Raw genomic sequence first — 17,521 nt, forward strand, 5'->3', positions numbered from 1 at the left:
GCACTTATGACAAGCAGCTACATAACCCACATCAAGTGAGCTAGTTACCCTGGCCCATGAGGCAATTTTGGAAATAGATTTTGTGCGCCAGCCCCTGAAGCCACATCTACAATCCAGTCCATTTTCACACATCTACTTTCTGTACATACACACTCAACCTGTTCAGCCACCCATCTGGAAGCCCCATGTACTCTCTCACTTGCACTCTGGAATAAGCACATGAATGGGTATTTGCACCCATGCAAATCATGGAAAATTTAGCCTTAACGAACTTGCCCAAGGTTATACAGAAAGTCTGGGACAGAAGATGGAAAAGAAGCTGGGCCTCTTGACTCCCAGCCTTGTGCCTTGATCACAAGACCATCAATCCTTCCCCAACAGAGGACACAGCAAATATTAAGCTGGATTTAAAGGAGATCTTCTGCAGTTTCAATGTGCCGACAATTTTCTTGTAGCTCTGGCAATTGCTTTCCAGGGAATCATTTTCACTACAGGAAAATAAAAACTAGTCTTTCATTTCTGAATGGTGTAAAAAAATCTACTTTGCTGAAACAAAGCAGTGTTTATTAACAGTAACTGCCTGCTACACACTATATCAAGACAAGTAACTGTGTGGTTTGAAACCAATGGTAACCTTAATGCATACAGGTACTTAACCCAAGACAAGTGCTCTGTGACTGGTGAACAACTGCATACGCTAAGCAAACAGCTTGATGCAATCAAATAAACAGATTGATATTTGGAGAGTAACCTAGTTTTTTTGGTTATCTTTTCTCATACAGACAATCGTGTCACATTTTAATTACTCATTTTGTGCTTTTCTCACCACTTTTTGAAAAATGTTTGAAATATTCAGGCAATGTTAAGTGTCATTAATACATTTCAGTATCATTAATACCTGAATATTTCAATATCATTAATTGACGCAAACAATCCCTATTAAGGTCTTGATCCTGCAATCTGATTCATGCAAATGGACTCCATGCCCGTAGCGGTCCATCTCTGTGGCTCAAATTGCATGATCATGGCCTCAATTTGTAAGGAATGTTTGAGATTCGGGGTAAAGTTTCCAAAGGCCTAAGGCCCACCCTACTTTTCTGAAGGTGCAGTCTGCACTTAAGAGATTGGCACCCTGGCAGAGAACTTGCACCTTGACTCCTTTCTTTGCCACTCAGGTGCTAGTGCAAATTGCAACTGCACAAGGGAGGCCGGGCTTTTGCGAATTTGGCTCTTGTGGAGTAGTTTTCCTTTTAAAAGAGTCATCAAGAAATGCCATGATTATGCTGAGCCATCCCTGCTGAGACTTTACCCAATAGTACCCAAGAAATCTAAATTTTCGTAAACCTTCCCAAAGTCAGTTTGGTTTCATTTCCTAGAAAGCGTTCAAATTAACAAAACTCATGCTCATTAGCTGCATAAGGGATACCATTTCTCTTTTTACAGTTTCGTTCCCGAAATATGGTTAGAAATTTGCATTTCAAGCCATTTGCTCCAATAATAATCTTCTTTTTTTGAAGTTAAAAAGAGCAGCAAGGAGAGAAAAACAAAACAAAACAAGCAATGCAACGTAAAGAGCCCCAAACGAAAGCAATAACTTACTGTAGCTACTTTCACTATCGCTGGCATTAGAGGAAACATGTTCTGCAAGAACAGTACAGCAAATTAAAGAATATAACCAAGCACCGCGAAGCAGCTAGAACTTAAAAGATCTGCCACATTCATGCAAAGGTGAGTGTTCAGAGTGGAAGTAAAATCAGTGCAGCAGCTCCATCTGAAAAGCTCAGATAACTCATACCAGGAAGATGAAAGCTTTATCTCTTGGTATATCAAGAAGGGGGCTACACACCTGTGGCTAGTAATGTCTCTGGCAGTGGCACGTCTGCCCCTTGATGAATTGTATAAAGGGGCAGTGACATCCCAAACATCTCTACGCCGAAATACATGGCAGTCCTTTCATACTTCCCAAGACTTATAGGCTAATTATGCAAAGACCTGGGTGTTTCGGCAGATTATTATTAATTATGAATAATGTGTACAATTAATGCATAGGAACCATTCTCATTACAGTTAGAGCTCTTCTTCCACCCTTTGTGCCGATCATTAGTCATTGTGCAAGGTATCTTAGTCAGGGTTTGCCAATCAATGGGTTTTACCATATGTTTTATTTTTATTTATGTAAAGCACACCATAAAGCAATAATACCAGTTATGAAAATAACAGGGCTTGTCAGAACCTTTTTCAGACAGTACTGGCAGTTACCAAGATTAATGCCCTCAAGATTTGGGCTGGGGGAGGGAGGGAGGATCTTTGTCAGAAGCAGCCTGGATGCAGCCATAGGAACATAGGAGATACCATCAGGATGCTGACCTGCGGTTCAACTAGTCCAGTATCCTGTCTCCAGTACTGGCTCCTTCAGAGAAAAGTGTAAGAAACCCCATAACAATACCCACTCCCCCTGGGGACCTCAACACTGTCTTCCAGAAATATCTTGCCTGCCTGGACCAAGGGGAAGGAAACTGTGTTTGGAAGGGTTAGGAGTGGGACTGAGAGGGGTGGTTTATGAAGGGGCAGTTGGCAGGACTAATGTTTTTTTCCTTTGTGCTTTTGGAGTGAGCCCACCAACCAGGTAGCTCTGGGCAGGTATCACTGGAATTCAATAAGGGCATGAAGAACTTTGCACAAGCTCATCATATGTGGGAGCTTGGGTTGTCTATGGACATCCAGGGCCTCGAAGGTCAGATGGGGTTAGTCTTTTGGTCATGAGTTCAGACATTCAAACATGGCGGGGAAAATCTTTGATCAGAACATAGAAGATGGCAGCCAACTGGAACTGCTTCTCCACTTGCAGCTGGCCCACAGCCCTCCCAGATGCATCTAAAAGATCCTGGTCATAGTTTATGGTTTTTGTTCCATAATGCTCATTTACTGGGGTGGAGGGATAGGAGACAGAGATGAGTCCCCACCCCAAAATTGGTAAAAAGTTAATATAGGCCCCTCTGGGGGACTCAATTTCATCCTCAATTCGACAACACCATTAAGGTTGGTTTCCTCTTTTTAAAGGATGCCAGCTCCTAGCAGACATAGAGGGTATAATTGGCATAATGATCTGTAGTCACTAATTTTGGGTGGCTTCATTTTTGGCGCCCAGTTGAAGAGATGTATTGACTTAATTCAACTGGTGTGTTAGATGCAAAGTCCTATGTGTGTTTACAGTTGGGCACCAAAAAACTGAGCCACCCAGAAGGAGAGACCATTTTTGAACATTTGGGCCATGATGTCTATACAGCTGCATGGCCTGCTCTTCCTCTGGAGTTTATATTGTTAAACTAATGAACATGTGGCCTTGGGCCACTTTTTCCAAGCATCATCATCAGCTGTACGTGTCCTTGGCAAAGTCTCCAGAGCACAAAAAAATTACTGGTAAAGACTGTTAGGAGCTGTCAAATATTTCTGAATTTTGCATTGTTGATGGACAGGTCTGGGCAGCTGTTGGCTTTTACAGGAAAGATATTCACTGAGCAAGATGCATATCAGACCAATCATAGTCTCATAATTAGATGTGATTGGATGTAAAACTCTAGTTCCAGGACAAACAGAATGTGCTTCAGCAAAATAACGTCTTACGCCAATATGCTCCTCAAATGAAAAGCAGGTGCTGTATGTAGCCAGCATCCACCACAACATAAACCATGCCTTGCTGTGGATAGAGCCACAAGGAGGCCAAAGGAAGACTCTGCAGTCTGAGCTCCTACCCCATCATGTATGAATGGGATTGGGGTACTGAAAATCAGTGGGCAGGGGGCATCGCTGGCCACTGTCCTGGGATCCTCAGACTGGGGCATCCATTCAGAGGTGAGGCATGGAAAGGCCTCGCTCCTCCACAATATTCCTTGGGCTCCTATCTAAACTCACACTGTTACTGCCTGCCCACTTGCAGCTGGCTCATACCCTCCCACTAAAGGGAGGCAACTCACAGAAGTTAATACTCCCCAGAGAGAGAGAGAGAGAGCAACAGCAGAATCAGCATTTATGGCCAAGGTTGTTTCCCATGGGCCTGTCAAGCGACAATACCACAGAGAGCACCCTGCCTCTCCCCTGCCCACCCCCAGCGTACCATGCCCTCCTCCAAATATGCACAGCTGTCCATGTGTTGAGTGGCACTGCAGAAATGGGGGTGGGGTGGGGAAGGAATGATAATTAAAAACAATCATGGAAAACATTGGTTTTAGGGTTTAGTAAAAGGTTCATTTTTACATTTGGAGCAAAATTTATCCTGATGATATCTCTTTAAAACCTATACTTACAGACTCGTAGTAATAGTAGCACTTGTTGTTGTTAACACATGTGGTATCAGATTGATGTTTTATACAGAATCACGAAGGCCTCTACTAACCAATAATCTACAGCCTCTCATAAGGCTGTGTGCCATTAAAAATGATGTGTTGGTTTAATATACATGATACATGTACTATCGGGGTGGGGCTGCACGGATCTAGAATTATGCTGATAGTTGAAAACTAGCTTCAGTATTAACAATGGAGGAAGTTAGCAAATAGTTTGCAAGCACAATAAAATGGTATATTAGGGAGACCTTTCTTTTTCCGGGCAGAGGTATTCAGTAGGGCTTTATCTAATCAGATGGACCCTGGTTCATTTTATGCAATGCAGAGAAGGTGCTACATGCATTGCTATCATGCTTTCCGTAAGCTATTCAGTCACAGCAAAATCAAAATTCTGCACATCATCCAGAAAACTAGCATTGTATAACTCTCCCTCTGCTGTTCAAGAGATTAAGTTTTCACCTTTAAAAAGGAAAGCCAACCATTATATGACTTAACATGTCAATTAAAAAACCCCAGGCATTTAATAATCTCTTAAAATGTGTGCATGAACGTGCATTTTTGTGACAAAAATCACATACAGAACAGTAGGTGATGCAATGTAACATTCACATACATTATGCCTCAATTAATCAGTGTCTTAAGAAAAAGAATAAGCATTGAAGGAAGAAAACAGCCAATTCATATGTAAGTAGTATTATTATGCTGGACTTATTCAGGGCTGGATACAGCATACTAATGTAGTTAAGTACATGGAATTCAGCTGCAAATAATTTATTTCATTCTATGCAATTTCTCTAGAAATAAATTACAGGAAACAAATGATTTTTGAAGAATCATCTGGCAAAATGCTGCATTCTCTATAATACCAATTCCTGAGGTAGGATCACTGCATACCAGAAAAAGAAATTGCTCAAGTGTAGTGACAAAGGATTGGTCGCTAATGGTGACACAGATCTAAAATTAGTTATGGAGAAGGTTATGTCTTTCCTCGCCTGCAAATAGTTTCTTCCATTAACAGCAACCTACTAATCTACAATCTGGCAAAGTAACAAACACTCCCATGCAAAAAGCTGAAAATGCAGAAGCGGCAGCATAAATAATTTTCTATTGATCTTCTCAAGATGTTTAACTTTCCCTTCATATCAAGATGGATTGCTGCTCAAAGGCGCATTCTAGGCAGCAGTACAAGTTCTAGGTATGCTACTGTCTACAGAATTGTCATGATGGGAACAAAAACTTACTGTTAGAAACAAAAGGAGTTATTACATCAGAAGTAAAAGTGTCTGTTTGATTCACTATATGTTATTGAATATTGTCATGCAGAACAAAACAACTGAAACATTTTTGGTGCATTCACAGCTGGGTAACAAATAAAACTCTATCTTGTGCATGCTGGGAATGGAAGGTCCTCAGAGAAGGAACAAAAGCCAAAACAAAAACAGAACACAAAAAAAAAAAGTTGAAGTGACCATTCCTGGGAACTTACTCAGAGTCTTTGTTCCATAACCGTCGTCACCTAATCCGGGGATGTCCTGCACGGAAGTCCCCAGAGAGAGCAATGAGAAAGGAAGAACAGCCGCAGAAGAGGAAGGAAGAAGTCAGTGGAGTTGAAATGGATACTACCATGACTGACCATGCAGATGGAGCAATCTGGATCCCTGCTTTCTCTTTTTGAAACAACTTTAAACCCATATTCCACAGTAATGTTCCCCAATGAAAAAGACAGTGACCATTATGTACTCTCTGCTGCTACAGTTAAAGAAAACCAAAACCAAAAAAACAAAGAATCCTCAGCAGATCAATTTTCAGGGAAAGAATATTAAGGGAGAGGGGAAAAAAGCTACATTTCTTCTGATATAATATCAGCATACACATTACATTATTCTGGATACTCAGAATATATAATGTAGGCATGCAGTGAGTGACCAGATTCTATTAAGAGGATTACCATTGCTTTAACTTTACTGTTTAAAATTAGAAGAAAACTGATGAGAAATAGAAAAAGTCACCGAGTGTGGTTTTCAGTTCAGGATTAAAACACTCAACAAAGTGATCAATGGTAATCAACAAGGAGATTAGAACCATCTAGATTAAGTCCAAAAAGTAGTAGACACAAAAATGATTCTGGAATGTTTGTGGGGGTTTTTAAACCAAAAATAAAATTAATGTAATAATTTAGGAGAAATTGTTTTTACATCAGTTTGGGCCAGTTCTGGATTCGAACATTTTATCTAGGAAAGAACTGGATTTAAAACAACAAAAATAATCAGCAACATTTATGAAAAAGGGAAGAAATTTATACACTGAACTCTTCCAGCCAGAAGCCAAGGTCACTGCTTTATCTTACTCTGACAAGAATGTTTCAAGGGAAGGGAGCACCAGCTGGATCCAGACTGCAATCATACATTGGTCACAGTAGTAATACCTCACCTGCCTGCCTTTGATATTTGTATGCCTAGATGTGTGGGGTACTGGTGTCATGCGTGTCACCCATTTTTGTGCTGCATGTGACATCATCTCCAAGAGGTTACTTACGTTCTGGATCACTTGTTTCCTGCTCACTCTGCTCCTTGCTCTTGTAGAATGGGAATTTTCGTGAAAAGATGAAGTTCTTTTTACGCTTGTCATTGAATGACTGTGAAGGAGAAAAGGCATGGGGCAAAAACAGGGACGTCTAATTGTTGTCACACTCATGCTGACAAAACAACTAGTTTGTAAAAGTGGAGAGAACTGTAGTGACTCAAACCAGTCAAAACCAAGTGGTTGAAAAGAATTAGAAATGATTTTCAATAGGATTGCAGGTTAAAGGACATAATGTCTTGAAGACTGATCAGTTTTATTACAGATGGGCTCAAGCCACAAACTTCAGATCCAGATTTTGAAACTCCGAAGCTTGGGGTTGTTCCAATAAAGAGTTTTGGTTTAGCTCATTATAATGATAGGATCCATTTACAACATTTGGATCCAAATATGGTCATGGATTCTGATTTCTCCCTCCCCTCCCATCCAAATTTCAGGGGTGCTTGGATCTGGGGTTTTGGTTCAGCCTCTCCAGGGCATGTCACCTGAGAAGTGCTGAGCACCTGCCATTCAAATTGAAGTCAATGGCAATTGTGAGTGGCTCAGTATATCTCAAGATCAGACCACTGATCTTTAATCATAGTAAATTCTGCCCAGAATTAATTCACTGTCTAGAAAAGAGTAGGCTGTACAGGAGAAATCGAAGAGGTCCATAGATTCACTTTCAGTAGACATGCACGTTCAACTCTGTGCCAATTAAAAATACATATTTATTTTTGGCAGCTGTTTCAAGTTCCATAAAAAAAGTTTTATTTCCCCCCCTTAATTTTGAAATGTGTGAGGTACAATTCAAAGACTTGTTCAAGTAATCAAAGGGACAATACTTTCATTTTAGTTTGTACACCATTGTCATTCATTAGTCTTGGTGCATATAGTTTCAGTTTTATATAATCTAGTAATTGAATTCTGCTGCTGCACAATATTTCTGAGCAATTTCAGCTGCATATCCTGCCAAAACTCTGCATATGGTGAGTTAATACTTAGGTGAATGGTCATTTTGTGTGAAAAAAGGTGTTATTTTTGTAGACAGCTGTAAGGCTTCATCACATTATATTAAATCGTAGCAGGATATAGGCATTAGGCATTCAGAGCCAATTTCTTCTCATCTCACTTAAGCAATTAATCTAATTTCTTTGGGACTGTTTGCATGAATAAAGGAACCAGGATTTGGTCCTAAATATACAATTAAATAAGGTCAGCAGCTGATAATATAATTTGTTATGTTAACAGCATAGAAGGTGTTCTAGAATACAACAGATTTCTAAAAGATGTGAAGTCAAAAAATTTAACACTTAAAAAACCTATGAAAACAGGTATTTTACTTGTGTCACAAAAGTTTCATGCCACTTTTACATGTCAAGCATATTTAAACTTTAGTAACTGAAAACAAAAGAAAAAAATACACATGTAGAATAAATGATCCATGAATATCTTTCAAACATTCAACTTGAAATTAATGTAGATGTCATGCACAAGTAATACAGACAGCATGCAAAGTCAAAACAATTCAAACAGGAAACAAAGCCAGGGACTAAAAATATGAACATGACAGATTACAGTAATTTGTGGGTGAAAACGGGGTCGACATGCAAATTACATCACTTAAATGGCCTGCAGGGTAGAATGGAAATTAAAATGTGTTTTCTGTGATCACTTCTTTTATCTTTCCAAAGCAAGGAATGTAATATGTTAACATTTCCTGGGTTATGAAAATGTTGTTTGTCATGATTAATCCAAGTTTGACATAATAATATACTTTTAAAGGAAAAAATTATATATGCAATAATACCTCAAAAACCAAAGTGGTCTAAAATCATAGTCATTTCATTACCAAATGCCTTTTCAGTTTGGAATTGAAGAGAAGGTTATCAAATTGGTATATAAATATACTGTGGTTCATAGAAACATTAAGACGAATCACCATTCTAGTTCACATTTATAAAAGATATCCTCTTTATGAAAATTATTCCCCTCAAGCAATCTATAGCAAAAACTGCAACAAGTACATTTCAACCAGAAAAGTGTTGCTATTTTTTTACTTCTTATGCAATATAGCATGGGACAGCTAGAAGATCATTCTTCTTAGCATATTAAATTATTAGAAAAGACTGCTTTTTCATAGAGAAAGAAAGTATGGGGTTCACAAATTTCCTGGCTTAAAATTCCTAATATGATATTAATTAGGCATAAACCTTGTTTTCTGGCTCCAAGAAAAGACACCAGTATAACAAATGTGCTATCCTGCTATCCACTCTCCCTTAACCAAATGCCCATTGTGTGTCCAGTTGCATAGTATTGGATTTAATACCTTCCATGTTGTGACAGATATTCAAATAACTGTACCAGGATAATACTATAGTTTTTTTGACCTTAAAGAATTTCCCTGTTTTTTTTTGTGTCAATAACATTTCTATAATCAATCTGTTTTTCTCTATAAGGAGCACTAAAACACGTTATTTACAAATTATTGTAACACATTCATGTGAAGCTAAACAAAACATCTAATTTTTAATCTAAAGATAAGGAGTACTTGTGGCACCTTAGAGACTAACCAATTTATTTGAGCATAAGCTTTCATGAGATACAGCTTACTTCATCGGATGCATACTATGGAAAGTGTAGAAGATCTTTTTATATACACACAAAGCATGAAAAAATACCTCCTCCCACCCCACTCTCCTGCTGATAATAGCTTATCTAAAGTGATCACTCTCCTTACAATGTGTATGATAATCAAGTTGGGCCATTTCCAGCACAAATCCAGGGTTTAACAAGAACGTCTCGGGGGGGGGGGGGGAGGAGGAAAAAACAAGGGTTTTAACTTAGTAGTTGGTGATAAGCATTGCAGAATCCAGCAGGACATTACTCTGACAATTGTATATTAAGAGAGATCATCCTGTCTTAGAAAAACCCTTCCCACTACTCAACTAAATCACTCTTGAATTCGGGTGTCTTTGCTAGTAAGTTTGATTCCGTATTCTCTGTGTAATGTATCTATACTGTACTGGAATGAGAGACACGGTCTTGATGGAATCTAACGTCTGTATCTTTTTCAGGGTAGTTTTGTAGATGGGAGAAGCTTTCTTTTAAAGAGATGCCTGAAAAGCCATTGTGGCTTCCTAGCACATTCAAAATGCTTTCTTCAGCTAGTTCATTCAACCAACCTGATAGCTCCCAGAGCACTGAAAAGTCACATTGGTATCAGGGAGTGGCTTTTAGAGTTGGAACACATAATCAATGTCACCTTTTCCCACCATGTTATAACAATGGTTTGCCTTTACCTGACAATTTGAAATTGCTTTGCAAACACTAAGTCTCAGGAAATCCCTCAGAGATGGGAGCATTATTACACTCATTTTACAGGGTCCTGTGGCTCGAACAGTAGTCCTGGCTCTGGGAGACACAGATTCAATTTTCCACACCTCTGAGCAACGTAGTCATACCGACATAATTTGATAGCGTAGACCAAGCCTAAAACTGAATTTTGGTTAGAGCAGGCTCAGATCAAGGTAAATCTGCCAGCCTGGTTTCTCTGTGAACCTAGAGATTTGGAAATTGGGAACGCAATGAAGAAGTACAAGCCAGATAAAAATACCCTCTGCTGCTCAGTTTCACCAGATGAGGGTAAGTTTTGTTTAATACTTAGAAATGTATATTTTTGTTTCTATTTTTAACATTTATAAATATTTATATGAACATTTGTTTAGTGACAAACCAACTGATAAAACCTTTAATGCCACTTACTATCCAATTTTAATCCTGAATGAAATAGAACAGGCACCAAAAAAAATCACCAAAAATCTACAGGCGAATTAAATCATGAGTAATAAGCAACATCGGTTTTAAAAGGACAAATCTTGCCAGTCAACTTGATGACAAATTTGGATTAGTTTACAAAATGAGTGAATGAAGTCACTGCCGCAGGTGTTGTATATTTAGATTTCAGCATGCCATTTAGTATCTCACAAAAATTTACTCTTAAAATTCACCCATTGGTTTAGATGTGAACACTGCCTTATGGACTGAAAATTGGCTGAAGACTCAAAAAGAAAGTGTAGTGATAAAGGGCAAAGTACCAAACTGGAGGTAGTGTTCCCTTGGATTTTGCTGGGATGGGTGGTGTTATTCTTATTTATTATTGATATTACAGGTAGCTCCTAGAAGTCAGTGCCCCATTTTGCCAGGCGCTGAATCTCCCTCACAGCCTCTGCAGTGAATTCATTGCAATGGCTTTATCTTTCTTGAGTACTCCTTTAGCAGCTTGATCATCCGGTGGCCCCACTGATTGTTTAGCAGGCTTCTAGCTTCTGATGTACTTAATATTTTTGCTGCTAGTTTTTGAGTCATTGGCTAGTTAGTCTTCAAATTCTTTTTTGGCCTGCCTAATTATACTTTTACACTTGACTTGCTAGAGTTTATGCTCCTTTCTATTTTCCTCAGTGGGATTTAACTTCCAATTTTTAAAGGGTGCCTATTTGCCTCTAACTACTTTTTTTACTTTGTTGTTTAGCCATGATGGTATTTTTTGGTCCTCTATGTTTGGGGTAGACATTTAATTTGAGTCTCTATTATTATAAATTTTAAAAATTTTCCATGCAGTGTGCAGGCATTTCATTTTTGGGACTGTACTTTTAAATTTCTGTTTAACTAACTTCCTCATGTTTGTGTAGTTTTCCTTTCTGAAGTTAAATATTACTGCAGTGGGCTTCTCTGGTGTTCCCCCGCAACAAGGATGTTAAACTTAATTATATTATGGTCGCTATTGCCAAGCGGTTCAGCTATATTTACTTCTTGGACCAGATCCTGTGCTCCACTTAGGACTAAATCAAGAATTGCCTCGCGTCTTGTGGGTTCCAGTACTAGCTGCTCCAAGAAGCAGTCATTTAAGGTGTCAAGAAACTTTATCTCTGCATCCTGTCCTGACGTGACATTTACCCAGTCAATATGGGGATAGTTGAAATCCCCCATTATTATTACTGAGTTTTCTAGTTTTATAGCCTCTCTAACCTCCCTGCGCATTTCACAGTCACTATCACTGTCCTGGTCAGGTGGTCGGTAGTATATCCCCACTGCTATATTCTTATCATTGAAGCTTGGAATTTCTATCCATAAAGATTCTATGGCACAGTTGGAGTCATTTAAGATTTTTATTATATTTGACTAATGCTTTCTTTCACACATAGTGCCACTCCCACACCTGCACAACCGATTCTGTCATTCCTATACATTTTGTACCCTGGTATTACTGTGTTCCATTGATTACCATCATTCCACCAAATTTCTGTGATGCCTATTGTATCAATATCCTTATTTAATACCAGGCACTCAAGATCACTAATCTTAGTATTTAGACTTCTAGCATTTGCATATAAGCACTTACAAAATTTCTCACTTTTTAGCTATCTGCCGTTATGTGATGTCATTAAATGGGACTCTTTCATTTGACTGTTTCTGATCAGATCCTAACTGTACTTTATCACCTTCCATCCTCTCCTCCTTACTAGGATACAGAGAATCCCCATTAATAGATCCTCCCCTAAGGGATGTCTCTTTCTGAACTGTGTGCTATCCCACACCTGTTGTCTTTCGCCCTTAGTTTAAAAACTCCTCTATGACATTTTTAATTTTATCTGCCAGCAATCTGGTTCCATTTTGGTTTAGGTGGAGCCCATTCTTCCTGTATAGGCTCCTCCTTTCCCAAAAGGTTCCCCAGCTCATAATAAATCTAAACCCCTCCTCCCTGCACCACTGTCTCATCCATGCATTGAGACCCTGCAGTTCTGCTTGTCTAAGTGGGCCTGTGCATAGAACTGGAAGCATCTCAGAGAATGCTACCATGGAAGTTCTGGATTTCAATCTCTTACCTAGCAGCCTAAATTTGGCCTCCAGAACGTCTCTCCTATCCTTCCCTGTGTCATTGGTACCTTCATGTACCATGACCACTGGCTCCTCCCCAGCATTAGCCTGTCTAGATGTCTCAAGAGATAGCAGCTTTCAACTACCTGAAGCGGGGTTCCAAAGAGGATGGAGCTCAGTTGTTCTCAGTGGTGGCAGATGACAAAACAAGAAGCAATAGTCTCAAGTTGCAGTGGGGGAGGTCTAGGTTGGATATTAGGAAAAACTATTTCACTAGGAGGGTGGTGAAGCACTGGAATGGGTTACCTAGGGAGGTGGTGGAATCTCCATCCTTAGAGGTTTTTAAGGCCCGGCTTGACAAAGCCCTGGCTAGGATGATTTAGTTGGGGTTGGTCCTGCTTTGAGCTGGGGGTCGGACTAGATGACCTCCTGAGGTCCCTTCCAACCCTGATATTTATGATTCTATGAAGAGATCTTCTACCTTTGCACCCAGCAGGCAATTCACCATGCGGTTCTCCTGGTCATCGCAAACCCAGCTACCTATATTTCTAATGATCCAATCCCTCATTATTATTACTTGTCTCTATCTAATAACAGGAGTTCCCTCACCCAGAGAGGCATCGTCAGTGCTAGAGGAGACCATGACATCATCTGGAGACCATGACATCATCTCCACTTTGATGTTCTCCTTCCCTGAGACTTTCATCCTCCTCAACAGCACAGCAGCTGTCAGACTGTGGGTGGGACTGCTCTGCTGTGTCCCGGAAAGTCTGATCTATGTTCCTCTCTGTCTCCCTTAGCTCTAGTTCAGCCACTCTGGTCTCCAGAGCCCGTCTGAGAGTCATGAGCTCCTTGAACCAAATGCACACATTCACCACCCACTCACAAGGCAGGTAATCATACATGCCGTATTCAGTGCAATAAAGTGGATAGTCCCCATTCGGTTATGTTCTTATTTACACAGGCACGCAACTCCATGGGATGAAATCTTGGTATAATTATAGTTCACTGCACATAGAAAAACACCCTTTATAGATTACTTAAAACCAGAGGTACTTTTTTTTAAGTTATGAAGAAAACATTGAAGTTTTTAATTAAAAGAACACCCCAAAGGACAGAGTTTAAAAATATGGATGTGTTGATAAACAGGAAGAGCCATCTGGTTTCATGATGGGAATGTTAAAAGGTTGTTTTATAGGCGCTCTTAGCACCAAATCCTGAGCATAAAGTGGTTTGACTTTGTGTGAAATGCCATTATGTCGCAGAAGTCTGGCCTTTCTCCAGTCACTCACTAAATTCAAAAGCATCATTGAATGCTCTTCAGCCGTGTTGCCAGGATGGACAAATGCACCACAGTACATCGTGCTCTCAAACTCTCTATTGATGTGAAAAGTGGTGCATGCCTTGACCCTAAATGGCATCATAAGAAAGAAGATCGGCCATACTGGGTCAGACCAAAGGTCCATCAAGCCTGTATGCTGTCCTCTGACAGTGGCCAATGGCAGGTGCCCCAAAGGGAATGAACAGACAGGTTATCATCAAGTGATCCATGCCCTGTCACCCAATCCCAGCTTCTGGCAAACAGAGGCTAAGGACACCATTCCTGCCCATCCTGGCTAATAGCCATTGATGGACCTATCTTCCATGAATCTATCTAGCTCCCTTTTGAACCCCGTTATAGTAAAGGTCTTCACACCACCCTCTGGCAAGGAGTTCTATAGGTTGACAGTGCGTTGCGTGAAAAAATACTTTCTTGTGTTTGTTTTAAATCTGCTACCTATTAATTTCATTTGGTGGCCCCTTGTTCTTGTATTATGAGAAGGAGTAAATAACACTTCCTTATTTACTTTCTCTATGCCACTCATGATTTTATAGACCTCTATCATATCCCCCCTTAGTCACCTCTTTTCCAAGCTGAAAAGTCCCAGTCTTATTAATCTCTCCTCATATGGAAGCTGTTCTATACCCCTAATAATTTTTGTTGCCCTTTGCTGAACCTTTTCCAGTTCCAATATATCTTCTTTGAGATGGGGCGACCACATCTGCACGCAGTATTCTAGGTGTGGGCGTACCATGGATTTATATAGAGGCAACATGATATTTTCTGTCTTATTATTTATCCCTTTCTTGATGATTCCCAACATTCTGTTCACTTTTTTGACCGCTGCTGCACATTGAGTGGATGATTTCAGAGAACTATCCACAATGACTCCAAGATCTCTTTCTTGAGTGGTAACAGCTAATTTAGACCTTATCATTGTATATGTATAGTTAGGATTATGTTTTCCAATGTGCATTACTTTGCATTTATCAACATTAAATTTAATCTGCCATTTTGTTGCCCAGTCACCCAGTTCTGAGAGATCCTTTTGTAGTTCTTCACAGTCTGCCTGGTACTTAACTATCTTGAGTAGTTTTGTATCATCTGCAAATTTTGCCACCTCACTGTTTATCCCTTTTTCCAGATCGTTTATGAATATGTTAAATAGGACTAGGCCCAGTACAGATCCCTGGGGGACACCACTATTTACCTCTCTCCATTATGAAAACTGACCATTTATTCTTACCCTTTGTTTCCTGTCTTTTAACCAGTTACCAATTCATGAGAGAACCTTCCCTCTTATCCCATGACTGCTTATTTTGCTTAAGAGCCTTTGGTGAGGGACCTTGTCAAAGGCTTTCTGAAAATCTAAATACACTATATCCACTGGATCTCCTTTGTCTGCATGCTTGTTACCCCCTCAAAGAATTCTAGCATCACCTGCAGGACTGCTCCAGAGATTTCTGGATTCACGTGATTGAGCCAGATCTGAGAACTTCATTCTATGATTCCTGCTGCGATGCTATCAGCTGTGGTCACTCTGGCTGGCGTAACAATCCTCAGTAGACTGTGCGTCTTTGATGATGATAAAGGAACAGGCTGATTAAATTTACAGACACCACTAACTTGAGAGGTGTTACAAGTTACAGGATGGACAGAGAAATAAGAGAAAGGAAATTATAATGAGCAATATGGTTGGGAGATTTGACTTGGAAAAATGCAAATTCATACATTTAGGGAGAAACAATCCTAACCAGAAATAAACAAGCAGAGAGAAAAATCTGGAACAGCAAATTAGATGTGAGTTTGTGATATTCTACATAGCAAAAACAGGACCAATGCTATTTTGGATAACATGCAAAGGAATCCCACATCACCAAGGATGTGACAGTCCCTCTTTGAACAGTTCTGGAGCAACTGTGCCTGACATGGAGTATTTGGTCTGGGCACCACATTATTAAGAAATTGCAGGCAATTAAGTGAAAAACAATAAAAATTATTAGGGGGATGGAGAGGCTGGTGTATGAGAGAAGATTTAAAAGCTAAGTCCCCTGATCCTGCAAACACTCACGCACTTAACTTTACACAGGTGAGCACCCTATGGAGTTCAATAGGACTATTCATCTATATAAAGTTACTCACACTGCCTAAGTGTTTGCAGCACCAGGACCTAAATATTCATAACTTGGCTAAGTGACAAGCAACGTAGGACATCATCTTACAACTATTTGAAGGATGTAGAACAACAAAGATGGAAAGGATTTATGCAGTGTGGTAACAGCAACGAAGAGTAATGGGATAAAATAAAGAAAGGGGAAATTTAGATTCAACACAAGAAGAAACTTCTTGACAGTGAAATCAATTAGAATGTGAAATAGTCTCCCCCAAAGGAAGGGAAGAAATCGAGAATCACTTTGCACATTTAAAACAAATCTACTAATAATAAATACTCTGAGGAATAACACTGCACTTGAAGGGGAGAGGGGGAGAGGAAAGAACTAGATGATCTACTAGAAACTGGAGCAGAAAAAGGCCTGAGATTCTGTAATTAACTACCCGCACAGCCGTCACGAACTTGGGCTTCATTCCAGCTCAAGCTCCGAGTTAGACTATCTGAGTCACTGCACTAAGTAATATGGTCACTGTGTAGTTCTCTTTTTTATGGTGCTCTCTACTGCTACAAAATTTAATTGGCATTATTAAAAATTTGATTTTTGTTTTGGCAATATTGTGCCAAGCAGATTGGATAATTCATTTCAAGGGAAATAAGAAGATGGCTTTTTAGTGGCATTCTACGCTCGGGTGCACCATGGAGATGTCTCCCTGTAATTCCATAATGATGAGCAATGAGTCTGCTTTGTCACAAAGCACCAGCAGTTAAATTTGTGTGCATATAATGAGAAAGCATTGGCATGCTGCTCGCTTGTGTGTGCTCATGGCACTTCATATATCTTGCAGTATCTGTTAGAAAACTTCTTTTCATCTTAAATTTAGTTTGGTTTTGGTCAGATGTTTTCCTATCTCTTTTTCATAATTCCTGATGATCAGGAAAGCGTTGATTTGCAACTGAATATTGGTTGTTCCTTAGAGTTGCAAGTGAAGTTTACAGCATTGATTTCCATTACTCAATATTTTCAGTTAATCTGATCCACTGGATAACATGTTATTAGTCATGTGTGCTTTTACACAGAACCTGCTTCTCCCCAGTCTTGCACCTTGTGTTAATCATTTATTACCACTACACTTGGGCACTCACCTCACACAGATGTAAACAACAGTGATAGGCAGTGCAGAAACAGGCCTATTGTGTATAGAGAATGATTTACATAAGGAACCTTATTATGCTGCCTTTTTGGAGTGTTGGGTAAAGAGAGACCTTAGGACTATATGCATCAGGTTAAGAATACCTTACTGTACATTC

General features: G+C 39.6%; 1 protein-coding gene across 7 annotated transcripts in view; it reads right to left on the reverse strand.

Annotated features, from left to right (window-relative positions):
* The window catches only part of DLG2 (discs large MAGUK scaffold protein 2), a 1,498,860-nt gene that overhangs the window by 19,983 nt on the left and 1,461,356 nt on the right, over positions 1-17,521 (reverse strand). For 4 of the 7 annotated variants that reach the window (XM_077807786.1, XM_077807801.1, XM_077807795.1 and 1 more), the window contains one exon: positions 5,830-5,875. In XM_077807786.1, the coding sequence (XP_077663912.1) occupies positions 5,830-5,875 (46 nt within the window). Of the gene's footprint in view, positions 1-1,599; positions 1,642-5,829; positions 5,876-6,878; positions 6,979-17,521 lie in introns of all 7 variants that reach the window. The other 3 variants (XM_077807777.1, XM_077807764.1, XM_077807758.1) reach the window with 2 other exon arrangements.

The sequence above is a fragment of the Eretmochelys imbricata genome, chromosome 1, assembly GCF_965152235.1.
Source record: "Eretmochelys imbricata isolate rEreImb1 chromosome 1, rEreImb1.hap1, whole genome shotgun sequence".
NCBI classification, from domain to species: Eukaryota; Metazoa; Chordata; order Testudines; family Cheloniidae; genus Eretmochelys; species Eretmochelys imbricata.